A 14,603-nucleotide genomic window follows, 5' to 3' on the forward strand; every position below is an offset into this window, starting at 1 on the left:
GCAGAGAAGAACAGGTCAGAGGTTATCAAAAGTCTCCTTATCCCAATGGTTGAGGCAGACTATTACTATTTGCTATGAGCAGGCAGGCCGTCAGGCTCCGCAGGCTATAAGAGCCCACTCAGCTAGGGCTATGTCCATCTCATGGGCAGGAGAGAAGCTGCAAACCTATTGAGCAGATCTGCAGGACAGCCTCTTGGAGTTCGGCCATTACCTTCCGGGGATCAGGAGAGTCAGCCTTCGGCATACCAGTCCTACTGTCCGCGGTGAACAGTACTCACCCAAAGGATGGTGTAAGGGACCCCATGACAGACCTGTCCCGGTCCGGACATGAGTCCCGTACTATGCAGAACGGGACAGGTTGACAACACCCGCAGACACAGAACGGCATGGTCGCAGGCATGCAGGACCTGCGGCACGTGATAGCAAGAGGAGGGGCCGGGGCCAGCCGCCGGAGCTCCCGGAGCAATCAGTGGAGCTCCAAGGGTATAACCGGGAGGTGACAGGCTGGGGCGCCGACAAGCGTATAAACAGATGAGAAACCGGATACAAGCGGGTGTCAGGAAACCGAGCGGGTAATACCAGGACCGAGGGAGCAACCGAAAGGGAAGTCAGAAACCAAGCCGGGGTCAGAAAACCAGAATATCCACAAACAGAACCTAAATCGACAGGCAAGTGCGACATGGGGGACAGACCGGGTCAAAACAGGAAGAAAACTCACAAGGCAGGCAGAAGGCACAAACCCACAAGCGTACAGGGGTCACTAAACTCAGCCAAGGGCAGAAGTATAACTGACAAGGATGCAAGGGATGCAAGCCTCCCACGGCTATAAAAAGCCCTCCCTTAACCATAGGAGGCCACCAGCATTAACCCCCGAGGTTCCTGCTCAAATCCTACCATAGGATCATGACAGTACCCCCCTCTCAACGGGGGGCCACTGGACCCCCAGGCCTCCCTGGATGTTTGGCATGAAATGCTCGAACCAGACGGTCAGCATGCACCAAGTGAGCAGGAACCCATGAGCGATCCTCCGGCCCATACCCTTTCCAGTGCACCAGATACTGCAATGTTCCCCAAGTTCGGTCCTCAAGAGCCACCAACGGGTCATGTTTTCAGGATTTCCTTAGTATTGCCCAGGTGAGAATCCCATCATCTAGACAGGCAACAATTCCATCACCTGTGCCATACTAAGGAAATCCTGAAAACACGACCTGTTGGTGGCTCTTGAGGACTGGAGTTGGGGAATGATACTGCAAAAAGCGGCGCACCAGCCGAGAATCCACGATGTGTCCAACCTAAAATTCCCTGTGACCCTCCACCAACACCGGAGGGGGTGCTGACCCAAAATCTTCCTTGACTGACCCTAATGATTTTAACAGAGATTTATGGAACATATTAGACAATTTAAATGAGGCTGGAAAACACAATGTATAGGCTACCGGATTGACTATTTCCACAATCTCGTAAGGCCTGATGAACTTAGGGCCTAATTTGGCAGATGGAACCTTCAAGTTGATATTCCGTGTGGAAAGCCAAACCTTCTCCCCAACCTGAAACATGTGACCCGGAGTTCTCTTTCTATCAGCGAACAACTTGTACCTCCCTTGAGCCCTGGAAATATTACGCCATACCTCAGTCCACAGATCCCTTAAAGGGACTCTGTCACCTGAATTTGGAGGGAACAATTTTCAGTCATATGGGCGGGGTTTTCGGGTGTTTGATTTACCCTTTCCTTACCCGCTGGCTGCATGCTGGCTGCAATATTGGATTGAAGTTCATTCTCTGTCCTCCGTAGTACATGCCTGCACAAGGCAATCTTGCCTTGCGCAGGCGTGTACTATGGAGGACAGAGAATGAACTTCAATCCAATATTGCAGCCAGCATGCAGCCAGCGGGTAAGGATAGGGTAAATCAAACACCCGAAAACCCCGCCCATATGACTGAAAATTGTTCCCTCCAAATTCAGGTGACAGAGTCCCTTTAACCGCTGAACAGATCCCTCCTCCCCAGGACAACCGGAATCCAATCGTGAGAATTCCCCAAAATGAGGATTAAAGCCATAATTGACCAGAAAGGGACATACTAGTGGACTGACATACCCACTTGTTGAAGGCAAATTCAGCCAAAGGTAAAGCGTTGAACCAGTCATTCTGCCTGACAGAGGTCAAACACCTAAGAATCTGTTCCAAGGACTGATTGGTGCGCTCTGTCTGCCCATTACTCTCCGGGTGATATGCGGAAGAAAAAGACAAAGAAATACCCAATTTCTTACAGAACACCATCCAAAATTTAGCCACAAACTGCACACCTCTGTCAGACACAACATTCAGGGGTACCCCATGCAAACGGACCCCATGCTCAACAAACAATATGGACAAAGTCTCAGCTGAGGGTAAAGAGGCTAAAGGAACAAAATGGGCTTGCTTAGAAAACCTATCCACCACCACCCATATCACAGTATTACCCCTGGACGAAGGGATATTGGTAATGAAGTCCATGGACAAGTGAGTCCATGGTCTCTCAGGAACCGGTAAAGGCACCAGTTCCCCAGCCGGCCGGCTATGAGTGCTTTGGAACGTGCACAAACCTCACATGCAGATATAAAAATTTTTACATCAGAACCCAGTGAGGCCCACCAAAAAACCCTTGCCACCGCCTATTGCGTGGCCGCGATCCCAGGATGGGCACTAAACCTAGACTCATGAAATTCCTGAAGGCGTTTAGTCCGAAATTGGTCCGGGACAAACAATTTATCTCTTGGCTTGGAAGCAGGGGCCAAAGATTGAACTCCCACAATCTCTCGTTACAACTCAGACGAGATCCCCGCTACCACCACCCCGGGGTGAAGAATGGAGGACGGCGGCTCGGGGAGAGACACAGGCTCAAAACTTCAAGACAACGCATCGGCTCTCACATTCTTAGAACCAGGACGAAAAGTAACAGAAAACTGAAACCGTGAAAAAAAAAAAGCGACCAACGAGCTTGTCTAGGGATCAATCTTTTAGCCTACTCAATATATGCCAAATTTTTATGATCCACGATCACAGTAATCGGGTGAGCCGCCCCTTCCAAAAAGTGCCTCCATTCTTCGAATGCCAACTTGACCACAAGAAGTTCTCTATTGCCCACATCATAATTTCTGTCGGAGGAAGAGAACTTCTTCGGAAAGAAGGCACATGGCTTAAGATTAGATTAGAAGCGTCCACCTCCACAATAAATGGTTTGATCGAATCAGGTTGTACCAAAATCGGAGCGGACATGAAACATTTTTTTAATGCCAAAAAATACTCCTTGGCGGCCCCTGGCCAATCTTTTACATCCGCCCCCTTGCTGGTAAGATCAGTAAGGGGTTTAACCACCTGCAAAAAACCCCAAATAAATTTACGATAATAATTATCCTCCTCCAGACGCACTCTATCAGGCTCATCGTAAATGTGCCCTAGGGCCTCAAAAAATGCATCCACCGACAATCGCTCAGGGGCCATAGAGGGGAGAGAGTACGCCCAGGCTTGTGGAGCCCCCCTTAACAGAGACATGACAATGCCCACCCTCTGACTTTCTTCTCCAGAGGAGCGGGGTCTTAAAGAGAAGAGCTTGCAGCCCTCCTTAAAGACTCTAAATTCTTTTTTGTTACCAGAAAACATATCAGGTAATTTAACCGGGGGGTTCGGGAGGGAACAGAGTGACTTCTCTAGCCCCTGCCCCCTGAATTCCCGAGGACAGAGCCGCCTGAACCATGTCCGTCACCTGCTGTTGGGACTGGGCTTGCTACTCTAGGCTTAGTTCCTGCAGCATCTGAGACAGGTGCTGCACCTGCTCAGACAGGGTGTGCATCGAGTCCATACTGCACCCTAACCACAGAAGGCTACTGTTGTGGTCATTTAAAATGTAAGGGACCCCATGACCAACCTGTCCAGGTCCGGACACGAGTCCCGTACTATGCAGAACACCCGCAGACACAAAACGGCACGGTCGCAGGCATGCAGGACCTGCGCCACGTGATAGCAGGAGGAGGGGCCGGGCCCAGCCGCCGGAGCTCCCGGAGCAATCAGCGGAGCTCCAAGGGTACAACAGGGGGGGTGACAAGCTGGGGCACTGACAAGCGTATAAACAGAAGAGAAACCGGATACAAGCGGGTGTCAGGAAACCGAGCGGGTAATACCAGGACCGAGGGAGCAACCGAAAGGGAAGTCAGAAACCAAGCCGGGGTCAGAAAACCAGAATATCCACAAACAGAACCTAAATCGACAGGCAAGTGCGACATGGGGGACAGACCAGGTCAAAACTGGATGAAAACTCTCAAGGCACAAAACACTCAAGCATACAGGGGTCACTAAACTCAGCCAAGGGCAGAAGTATAACTGACAAGGATGCAAGCCTCCCACAGCTATAAAAAGCCCTCCCCTATCCAAAGGGAGGCCACCAGCATTAACCCCCGAGGCTCCTGCTCAAATCCTACCATAGGATCATGACAGATGGTTAATTGCTATATCCCCATTGGTGCTGCTGATGTAGGACATCACGGAAAGCCTCATTTATTACTGAAAATTCTCTTTCCTTTAGTTGGAAGCAGCAGCACAAACTTTCCCTCCCATTTACCTTGGGTGATATAAATGCACCTTGTGGTCCTGACACAATGTATTTCTTTTTAGTGCAGGCATTTCGTACATACGCCGGGACGTCAAACAAGTGGAATCCATTCCCGAGCTTGTTAGTCTGAATAACCTGGATAAGATCAATGTGAAATGATTATACATATCTGGTTCTCACTTTTTAAAGTCCATTTCCTCTTTCTTTCAAGAAACAACACATGTACATTAGCAGTAATGATCCAACTCTGCCCCTACCTGTTGTATTCCAGCATCTAATGAGCGTTTGCAAAGACCATTGTACAGGAGGAGGAGGTGAGCTGTGACATCACCTATTGTGAATGGTGGATCCTGTGTTATCTACTGTATATAGAGGTGTTATCAGTCATTGTACAGGAGGAGGAGGTGAGCTATGATATCACCTATTGTGAATGGTGGATCCTGTGTTATCTACTGTATATAGAGGTGTTATCAGTCATTGTACAGGAGGAGGAGGTGAGCTGTGATATCACCTATTGGGAATGGTGGATCCTGTGTTATCTACTGTATGTAGAGGTGTTATCAGTCATTGTACAGGAGGAGGAGGTGAGCTGTGATATCACCTTATTGTGAATGGTGGATCCTGTGTTATCTACTGTATATAGAGGTGTTATCAGTCATTGTACAGGAGGAGGAGGTGAGCTGTGATATCACCTATTGGGAATGGTGGATCCTGTGTTATCTACTGTATGTAGAGGTGTTATCAGTCATTGTACAGGAGGAGGAGGTGAGCTGTGATATCACCTATTGGGAATGGTGGATCCTGTGTTATCTACTGTATGTAGAGGTGTTATCAGTCATTGTACAGGAGGAGGAGGTGAGCTATGACATCCCCTATTGTGAATGGTGGATCCTGTGCTATGTACAGTATATAGAGGTGTTATCAGTCATTGTACAGGAGGAGGTGTGCTGTGACATCACCTATTGTGAATGGTGGATTGTTATGATCCGATGACCTTGGAGCCGCATGAGAGACTTTCTCAGGAGTAGGTGGTACCTGTACTGACCGCAATCCCTAAACTAACACTGCAACTAGAAGTAGCCGTGGGATGTACCTAACAATCCTAGACACCTCGACACAGCCGGAGGACTAAATACCCCTATAGATGGAAATGGGAATTCTATCTTGCCTCAGAGCAGAACCCCAAAGGATAGGCAGCCCCCCCCACAAATATTGACTGTGAGTATAAGAGGAAAGACACACGCAGGCAGAAAAATAGGATTTAGCAAAAGAGGCACTTCTAGCTAAATAGAAAAGGATAGGACAGAATTCTAAGCGGTCAGTATTAAAATCCTAAAATTATCCACAGCAGGTAATACAAATATTCTACATCTAACTAAAGACATAGAATGTATATCTGCATCTCCTGAGAATCCAGCATGACTGAAAAATCCAAACAAAGTCTAAGCTGGACAAAAACACAATGAATTGCACTGAACTGCAAAGCACACTGCATGTGTGCACAGAGACAAAAAAACAGACACTTATCTTAGCTGAGTTGGCAGCAGGGCATGAGGAACCAGAGAGAGATGCAATCCCTCCAAGTACAATGGACAACTGGCACAGACTCATGGATGCTGCACACCTAAATACCTAATAGAGCTGAAATCAGCAGAAACACCTGCCCTGGATTACAACCCCAAGACAACTGCACTACCACCAACAACCACCGGAGGGAGCCCAAGAGCAGAATTCACAACAGTACCCCCCCTTGAAGAGGGGTCACCGAACCCTCACCAGAGCCCCCAGGCCGATCAGGACAAGCCAGATGAAAGGCACGGACAAAATCAGCAGCATGGACATCAGAGGCAAAAACCCAAGAATTATCCTCCTGGCCATAACCCTTCCATTTGACAAGGTACTGAAGCCTCCGCCTCGAAAAGCGAGAATCCAAAATCTTCTCAACCACATACTCCAACTCCCCATCAACCAACACAGGAGCAGGAGGATCAACAGAGGGAACAACAGGCACCACATATTTCCGCAGTAAAGATCTATGGAAAACATTATGGATGGCAAAAGAGGCCGGAAGGGCCAAAAGAAAAGACACCGGATTGATAATCTCAGAAATCCTATAAGGACCAATAAACCAAGGCTTAAACTTAGGGGAAGAAACCTTCATAGGAACATGACGGGAAGACAACCAAACCAAATCCCCAACCTGAAGCCGGGAACCAACACACCGACGACGGTTAGCAAAACGCTGAGCCTCCTCCTGAGACAACACCAAATTGTCCACCACATGAGACCAAATCTGCTGCAACCTGTCAACCGCAGAATCCACACCAGGACAATCAGAAGGTTCAACTTGCCCCGAAGAAAAACGAGGATGAAAATCAAAATTACAAAAGAAGGGCGAAACCAAGGTAGCCGAACTAGCCCGATTGTTAAGGGCAAACTCGGCCAATGGCAAGAAAGCCACCCAATCATCCTGATCGGCAGACACAAAGCATCTCAAATAAGTTTCCAAAGTCTGATTAGTTCGCTCGGTCTGGCCATTTGTCTGAGGATGAAATGCGGAAGAAAAAGACAAATCAATGCCCAGCTTAGCACAAAAGGCCCACCAAAACCTGGAAACAAACTGGGAACCTCTGTCGGACACAATATTCTCCGGAATACCGTGCAAACGAACCACATGCTGAAAAAACAACGGAACCAAATCATAAGAGGAAGGCAATTTAGGCAACGGCACCAAATGAACCATCTTAGAAACCGGTCACAAACCACCCAGATAACCGACATCCTCTGGGAAACCGGAAGATCTGAAATAAAATCCATAGAAATATGCGTCCAGGGCCTCTCAGGGACCGGCAAAGGCAAAAGCAACCCACTAGCACGGGAACAACAAGGCTTGGCCCGCGCACAAGTCCCACAGGACTGCACAAAAGAACGCACATCACGCGACAAAGAAGGCCACCAAAAGGACCTACCAACCAAATCTCTGGTACCAAAAATACCAGGATGGCCAGCCAACACAGAACCATGAACCTCAGAAATCACTCTACTAGTCCATCTATCAGGAACAAACAGTTTCCCCACTGGACAGCGGTCAGGTTTGTCAGCCTGAAATTCCTGCAGAACCCGTCGCAAATCAGGGGAAATGGCAGAAAGGACCACCCCTTCCTTCAGAATGCCGACCAGATCAAGTACCTCAGGAGAATCAGGCAAAAAACTCCTAGAGAGGGCATCAGCCTTAACATTCTTAGAACCCGGAAGATACGAGACCACGAAATCAAAATGGGAGAAAAACAGGGACCATCGAGCCTGTCTAGGATTCAGCCGTTTGGCAGATTCGAGGTAAATCAGATTTTTATGATCGGTCAAGACCACAATACGGTGCTTGGCTCCCTAAAGCCAATGTCGCCATTCCTCAAACGCCCACTTCATAGCCAACAACTCCCGATTGCTGACATCATAATTGCGTTCAGCAGGCGAAAACTTACGGGAAAAGAAGGCACACGGTTTCATCAAGGAACCATCAGAATTCCTCTGAGACAAATCGCCCCCTGCCCCAATCTCAGAAGCGTCAACCTCAACCTGAAACGGAAGAGAAACATCCGGCTGACGCAACACCGGGGCAGAAGTAAATCGGCGTTTAAGCTCCTGAAAGGCAGAAACAGCCACAGGGGACCAATTCGTCACATCAGCGCCTTTCTTCGTCAAATCGGTCAGGGGTTTAACCACACTGGAGAAGTTAGCAATGAAACGGCGATAAAAATTAGCAAAGCCCAAAAATTTCTGAAGGCTCTTCACAGATGTGGGCTGAATCCAATCATGAATGGCCTGAACCTTAACCGGATCCATTTCTATAGATGAGGGGGAAAAAATGAAGCCCAAAAAAGAAACCTTCTGCACTCCAAAGAGACACTTAGACCCCTTCACAAACAAAGCATTATCACGAAGGATCTGAAATACCATCCTGACCTGTTTCACATGAGACTCCCAATCATCGGAAAAAATTAAGATGTCATCCAAATATACAATCATGAATTTATCAAGATAATTCCGGAAGATATCATGCATGAAGGACTGAAAAACAGATGGAGCATTAGAGAGCCCGAATGGCATCACAAGGTATTCAAAATGGCCTTCGGGCGTATTAAATGCAGTTTTCCATTCGTCACCCTGCTTAATACGAACAAGATTATATGCCCCCCGAAGGTCAATTTTAGTAAACCAACTAGCCCCCTTAATCCTAGCAAACAAATCAGAAAGCAAAGGCAAAGGGTATTGAAACTTGACCGTGATCTTATTCAAGAGGCGATAATCAATACAGGGTCTCAAGGAGCCATCCTTCTTAGCAACAAAAAAAAATCCCGCTCCCAACGGTGAAGAAGATGGCCGAATATGCCCTTTCTCCAAAGACTCCTTAACATAACTCCGCATGGCGGTATGTTCCGGCACAGACAGGTTGAAAAGTTGGCCCTGAGGAAACACAGCCTGGAATCAAGTCAATAGCACAATCACAGTCCCTATGCGGTGGAAGGGAACTGGACTTGGGCTCATCGAATACATCCTGAAAATCAGACAAAAACTCTGGAACTTCAGAAGAGGAGGAAGAGGAGATTGACATCAAAGGAACGTCATTATGAACACCCTGACAACCCCAACTAGTCACAGACATAGATTTCCAATCCAGCACAGGATTATGTATCTGCAACCATGGAAAGCCCAGCACAATAGCATCATGCAAGCTATGCAACACCAGAAAGCGACAATCTTCCTGATGGGCTGGTGCCATGCACATGGTCACCTGTGTCCAAAACTGGGGTTTATTTTTAGCCAAAGGTGTAGCGTCAATGCCCCTTAAAGGAATAGGGTTCTGCAAAGACTGCAAGGGGAAACCACAACGTCTGGCAAATTCAAAGTCCATTAAGTTCAAAGCGGCGCCTGAATCCACAAACGCCATGACAGAAAATGACGACAATGAGCAGATCAAGGTCACAGATAACAGAAATTTAGGTTGTACAGTTCCGATGGTAAATGACCTAGCGATCCTCTTTGTACGCTTAGGGCAGACTGAAATGACATGAGAAGCATCGTCACAATAAAAACACAACCTATTCTGACGTCTGAATCCTTGTTGTTCCGCTCTAGACAGAATCCTATCACATTGCATAGGCTCAGGCATCTGCTCTGAGGACAACGCCACAGCGCGCACAGTTCTGCGCTCCCGCAAGCGCAGATCAATCTGAATGGCCAGAGACATAGAATCACTCAGACCAACAGGCGTGGGAAACCCCACCATAACATCTTAAACGGATTCAGAAAGACCCTTTCTGAAAATTGCCGCCAAAGCATCCTCATTCCATTTAGTCAGCACAGACCATTTTCTAAATTTCTGACAATACAATTCTGCCGCTTCTTGACCCTGAGACAGGGCCAACAAGGTCTTCTCTGCTTGATCCACAGAATTTGGTGCATCATATAATAGTCCTAGAGCCTGAAAAAAGGCATCTACAAGGCCGGATTCCCAGATTCCAGGGAAAATGCCCAATCCTGAGGGTCGCCACGCAGCAGGGAGATGACAATTTTAACCTGCTGAATGGGATCACCAGAGGAACGAGGCTTCAGAGCAAAAAACTGTTTACAATTGTTATTAAAACTCAAAAATTTGGACCTGTCCCCAAAAAAACAATCAGGAGTAGGAATCCTAGGCTCTAAAAGCGGAGTCTGAACAATATAATCAGAAATACCCTGTACCCTAGCAGCAAGCTGGTCTACACGAGAAGCTAATCCCTGAACATCCATGCTAGCACAAGTCTCCTCAGTCACCCAGAGGAAAAGAGGGAAGAAAAGACAGAGCAGGCTACAGAAAAAAATGGCTCTTTCTTCCCTTCTTCTGAGATGCATTTAACTCATTGTTGGCCAGTTGTACTGTTATGATCCGGTGACCTTGGAGCCGCATGAGAGACTTTCTCAGGAGTAGGTGGCACCTGTACTGACCGCAAACCCTAATCTAACACCGCAACTAGAAGTAGCCGTGGGGTGTACCTAACACGTCCTAGACACCTTGACACAGCCGGAGGACTAAATTGTTGTGATTCGGTTTGTGGGCTCCCCCGGTGGTCTCTTGTGGTACTGGTGTCCTGCAAGCCTTGCTTTCTCAGTTCACCTGTTCCTATTAGGATGTGGGAGTATCCTATTTAGCCTTGCTCCTCAGTCATTCTAATGCCGGCCATCAATGTAACCAGAGTCATTCTGTTGCATGTTCCTGCTCCCAGTCTGCTGCTCAGCTAAGTTGGACTATTCAGTCCTTAAGTCTATTTTTTGTATGTTTGTCCAGTTTGCAGTTATGTGAATCTCTGCAGCTGGAAGCTCTTGTTGGGCTGAAATTACCACTCCAGTGGCATGAGTTGTCACATGAGTTAAGGTAATTTCAGGATGGTGTTTTGATAGGGTTTTGTAGCTGACCGCGAAGTCCACTATTGTATCTTTCTGCTATCTAGTTAAGTGGGCCTCGCTGTGCTAAATCTGCTTTCATACTACGTGTGTCTTTTCATCTGAACTCACCGTTATTATATGTGGGGGGCTACTATCTCCTGTGGGGACATTCTCTGGAGGCAAGCCAGGACTGTGTTTCTTCTACCAGGGGTAGTTAGTTCTCCGGCTGGCGCGAGGTGTCTAGAGAAAACGCAGGTACGCCCCCTGGCTACTTCTAGTGTGGTGTATAGGTTTAGCATCGCGGTCAGCTCTAGTTTCCATCACCCGAGAGCTTGTCCGTTTTTTCTATGCTTCTGAGGTTCCCTTGCCATTGGGAACCATAACAGTATGGCCGGCCACATGTTTAATCTATAGGCTGAAGCAGGAGAGAAAAGGAACTGTGTGAAATTTTTTTTTTTTTTTTTTCACTTCCTCTGAAATTGCACTCCTGCTCTAATTGCAGTCTCCTGCTTTCCTCTCCTCTTAACCCCTGAATGGCTCAGACTTTATCTGTTGAAATATGGATCCCCAGAGTCTGGCTACAAATTTGAATAATCTTGCCGCTAAAGTTCAGAATATACAAGATTTTCTGTTACATGCTCCTCGGTCTGAACCTAAAATTCCTATACCGGAGTTTTTTTCTGGAGATCGATCTTGTTTTCTGAATTTTAAATACAATTGTAAATTGTTTCTTTCGCTGAGATCTCGTTCTGCTGGAGATCCTGCCCAGCAGGTAAAAATTGTTATTTCTTTACTGCGGGGTGACCCTCAAAATTGGGCATTTTCATTGGCACCAGGGGATCCTGCGTTGCTCAATGTGGATGCGTTTTTTCTGGCTTTAGGGTTGCTTTATGAGGAACCAAATTTAGAGATACAGGCTGAAAAAGCCCTGATAGCCCTCTCTCAGGGGCAAGATGAAGCCGAAATATATTGCCAAAAATTTCGAAAATGGTCTGTGCTTACTCAGTGGAATGAGTGCGCTCTGGCGGCAATTTTCAGAGAAGGTCTCTCTGATGCTGTAAAGGACGTCATGGTGGGGTTTCCTGCGCCTACGGGTCTGAATGAGTCCATGACAATGGCTATTCAGATTGATCGGCGTTTACGGGAACGCAGACCTGTGCACCATTTGGCGGTGTCTTCTGAGAAGGCACCACAGAGTATGCAATGTGATAGTTTTCTGTCCAGAAGCGAACGACAGAATTATAGGCGCAAAAATGGCTTGTGCTTCTATTGTGGAAATTCTACTCAGTTATATCAGCATGCTCTAAACGAACAAGGAAAGTTGATAAATCCTCTGCTATTGGCACTTTGCAGTCCAAGTTTATTTTGTCTGTGACTCTAATTTGTTCGTTATCTTCTATTGTCGCGGATGCTTATGTGGATTCTGGCGCCGCTTTGAGTCTAATGGATTGGTCCTTTGCCAGACGCTGTGGGTTTGATCTAGAGCCTCTGGAGGTTCCTATACCTTTAACCCCTTAACGACCGCCGATACGCCTTTTAACGGCGGCCGCTAAGGGTACTTAATCCACAGCGCCGTTAATTAACGGCGCTGTGGAAAAAGTGAATAGCGCCCCCCAGAGTCGGATTTTCTCTAGGGTCTCAGTTGCCGAGGGTAGCCGAGACCCCAGAGAACATGATTCGGGGGGTTTTTACCGACCCCCGAGTTGCGATCGCCGGTAATTAACCGTTTACCGGCGGTCGCAACAAAAAAAAAAAAACGCGATTTGCCGTTTAATTTCTCTGTCCTCCGATGTGATCGCACATCGGAGGACAGAGAAATGTGGTCCCCGATGGCCCCCAATAGCCCCCCAATACTTACCTACCTCCCCCGGTGCTCCTCGTGTCTCCCCATGGGCGCCGCCATCTTTTTTCCGGGAAAAAATGGCGGGCGCACGCGCAGTGCGCCCGCCGCCCGGCACCCGGATGTTCTTTGGGGTCTCGGCTGCCGGGGGTAGCCGAGACCCCAAAGAACATGATCGGGGTCGGTTTGCACCGACCCCTGCTTTGCGATCGCCGGTAATTAACAGTTTACCGGCGACCGCAAAAAAAAAAAAAAAAAGCGATCAGTTATTTCTCTGTCCTCTGATGTGATCGCACATCAGAGGACAGAGAAATAGGGGGATTCGGGGACCCTATCATACTCACCCGGGGTCCCTGGGTCCTCTTCTGTCTTCTCCTGCCAGCCGGCTTTTTCATCATGGCGGGCGCATGCGCAGTGCGCCCGCCATCTGCTGCCATCTGCCGGCCGGCAGGAGAAGACAAGTTGGGGCTAAAATTAGGGTTAGGGTTAGAGTTAGGGTTAGGGTTAGAGTTAGGGTTAGAGTTAGGGTTAGGGTTAGAGTTAGGGTTAGGGTTAGGGTTAGAGTTAGGGTTAGAGTTAGGGTTAGGGTTGGGGCTAAATTTAGGGTTAGGGTTAGGGCTAGGGTTAGGGTTAGGCTACTTTCACACTAGCGTTTTTTGGCTTCCGTCGCAATGCGTCGTTGGAGAAAAAACGCATCCTGCAAAAGTGCTTGCAGGATGCGTTTTTTCTCCATTGGCTTGCATTAGCGACGCATTGCGACGGATTGCCACATGTCGCATCCGTCGTGCGACGGATGCGTCGTGCTTCGGCGGACCGTCGACACAAAAAAAACTACATGTAACTTTTTTGTGCGACGTGTCCGCCATTTCCGACCGCGCATGCGTGGCCGGAACTCCGCCCCCGCCTCCCCGCACCTCACAATGGGGCAGCGGATGCGTTGAAAAAACAGCATCCGCTGCACCCGTTGTGCGGCGCTTACAACGCTAGCGTCGGTACGTCGGCCCGACACTGCGATGGGCCGAGTACGACGCTAGTGTGAAAGTAGCCTTAGGCTTCTTTCACACTTGCGTCGGTACGGGGCGGTCGCAATGCGTCGGCCCGATGTACCGACGCACGTTGTGAAAATTGTGCACAACGTGGGCAGCGGATGCAGTTTTTCAACGCATCCGCTGCCCAGTCTATGTCCTGGGGAGGAGGGGGCAGAGTTACGGCCACGCATCCGCGGAAATGGCGGACGCGACGTACAAATAAAGGTTACATTGAACTTTTTTTGTGACGACGGGGGCTAAAGTTATGGTTAGGGTTGGGGCTAAAGTTAGGGTTGGGGCTAAAGTTAGGGTTAGAGTTGGGATTAGGGTTAGGGTTTGGATTAGGGTTGGGATTAGTGTTACGTTTGGGATTAGGGTTGGGATTAGGGTTAGGGTTGGGATTAGGGTTAGGGGTGTGTTGGATTTAGGGTTTTGATTAGGGTTATGGTTAGGGTTGAGATTAGGGCTGTTTTGGGGTTAGGGTTGTGATTATCGTTAGGGTTGTGATTAGGATTATGGATCGGGTTGAGATTAGGGTTAGGGCTGTGTTGGGGTTAGGGTTGGAGTTAGAATTGGGGGGTTTCCACTGTTTAGGTACATCAGGGGGTCTCCAAACACGACAGCCAATTTTGCGCTAAAAAAGTCAAATGGTACTCCCTCCCTTCTGAGCTCTGCCGTGCGCCCAAACAGTGGTTTACCCCCACATATGGGGCATCAGCGTACTC

The 14,603-nt window shown here is 48.2% G+C and overlaps 1 protein-coding gene across 1 annotated transcript in view; it reads right to left on the reverse strand.

Annotated features, from left to right (window-relative positions):
• The window catches only part of LOC143785328 (uncharacterized), a 125,597-nt gene that overhangs the window by 58,972 nt on the left and 52,022 nt on the right, over positions 1-14,603 (reverse strand). Inside the window, exon 6 of the mRNA XM_077274079.1 lies at positions 4,597-4,722. Within this exon, the coding sequence (XP_077130194.1) occupies positions 4,597-4,722 (126 nt within the window). The remainder of the gene's footprint in view (positions 1-4,596; positions 4,723-14,603) is intronic.

This window comes from Ranitomeya variabilis, chromosome 7 (genome assembly GCF_051348905.1).
Source record: "Ranitomeya variabilis isolate aRanVar5 chromosome 7, aRanVar5.hap1, whole genome shotgun sequence".
In the NCBI taxonomy this organism is placed as follows: Eukaryota; Metazoa; Chordata; class Amphibia; order Anura; family Dendrobatidae; genus Ranitomeya; species Ranitomeya variabilis.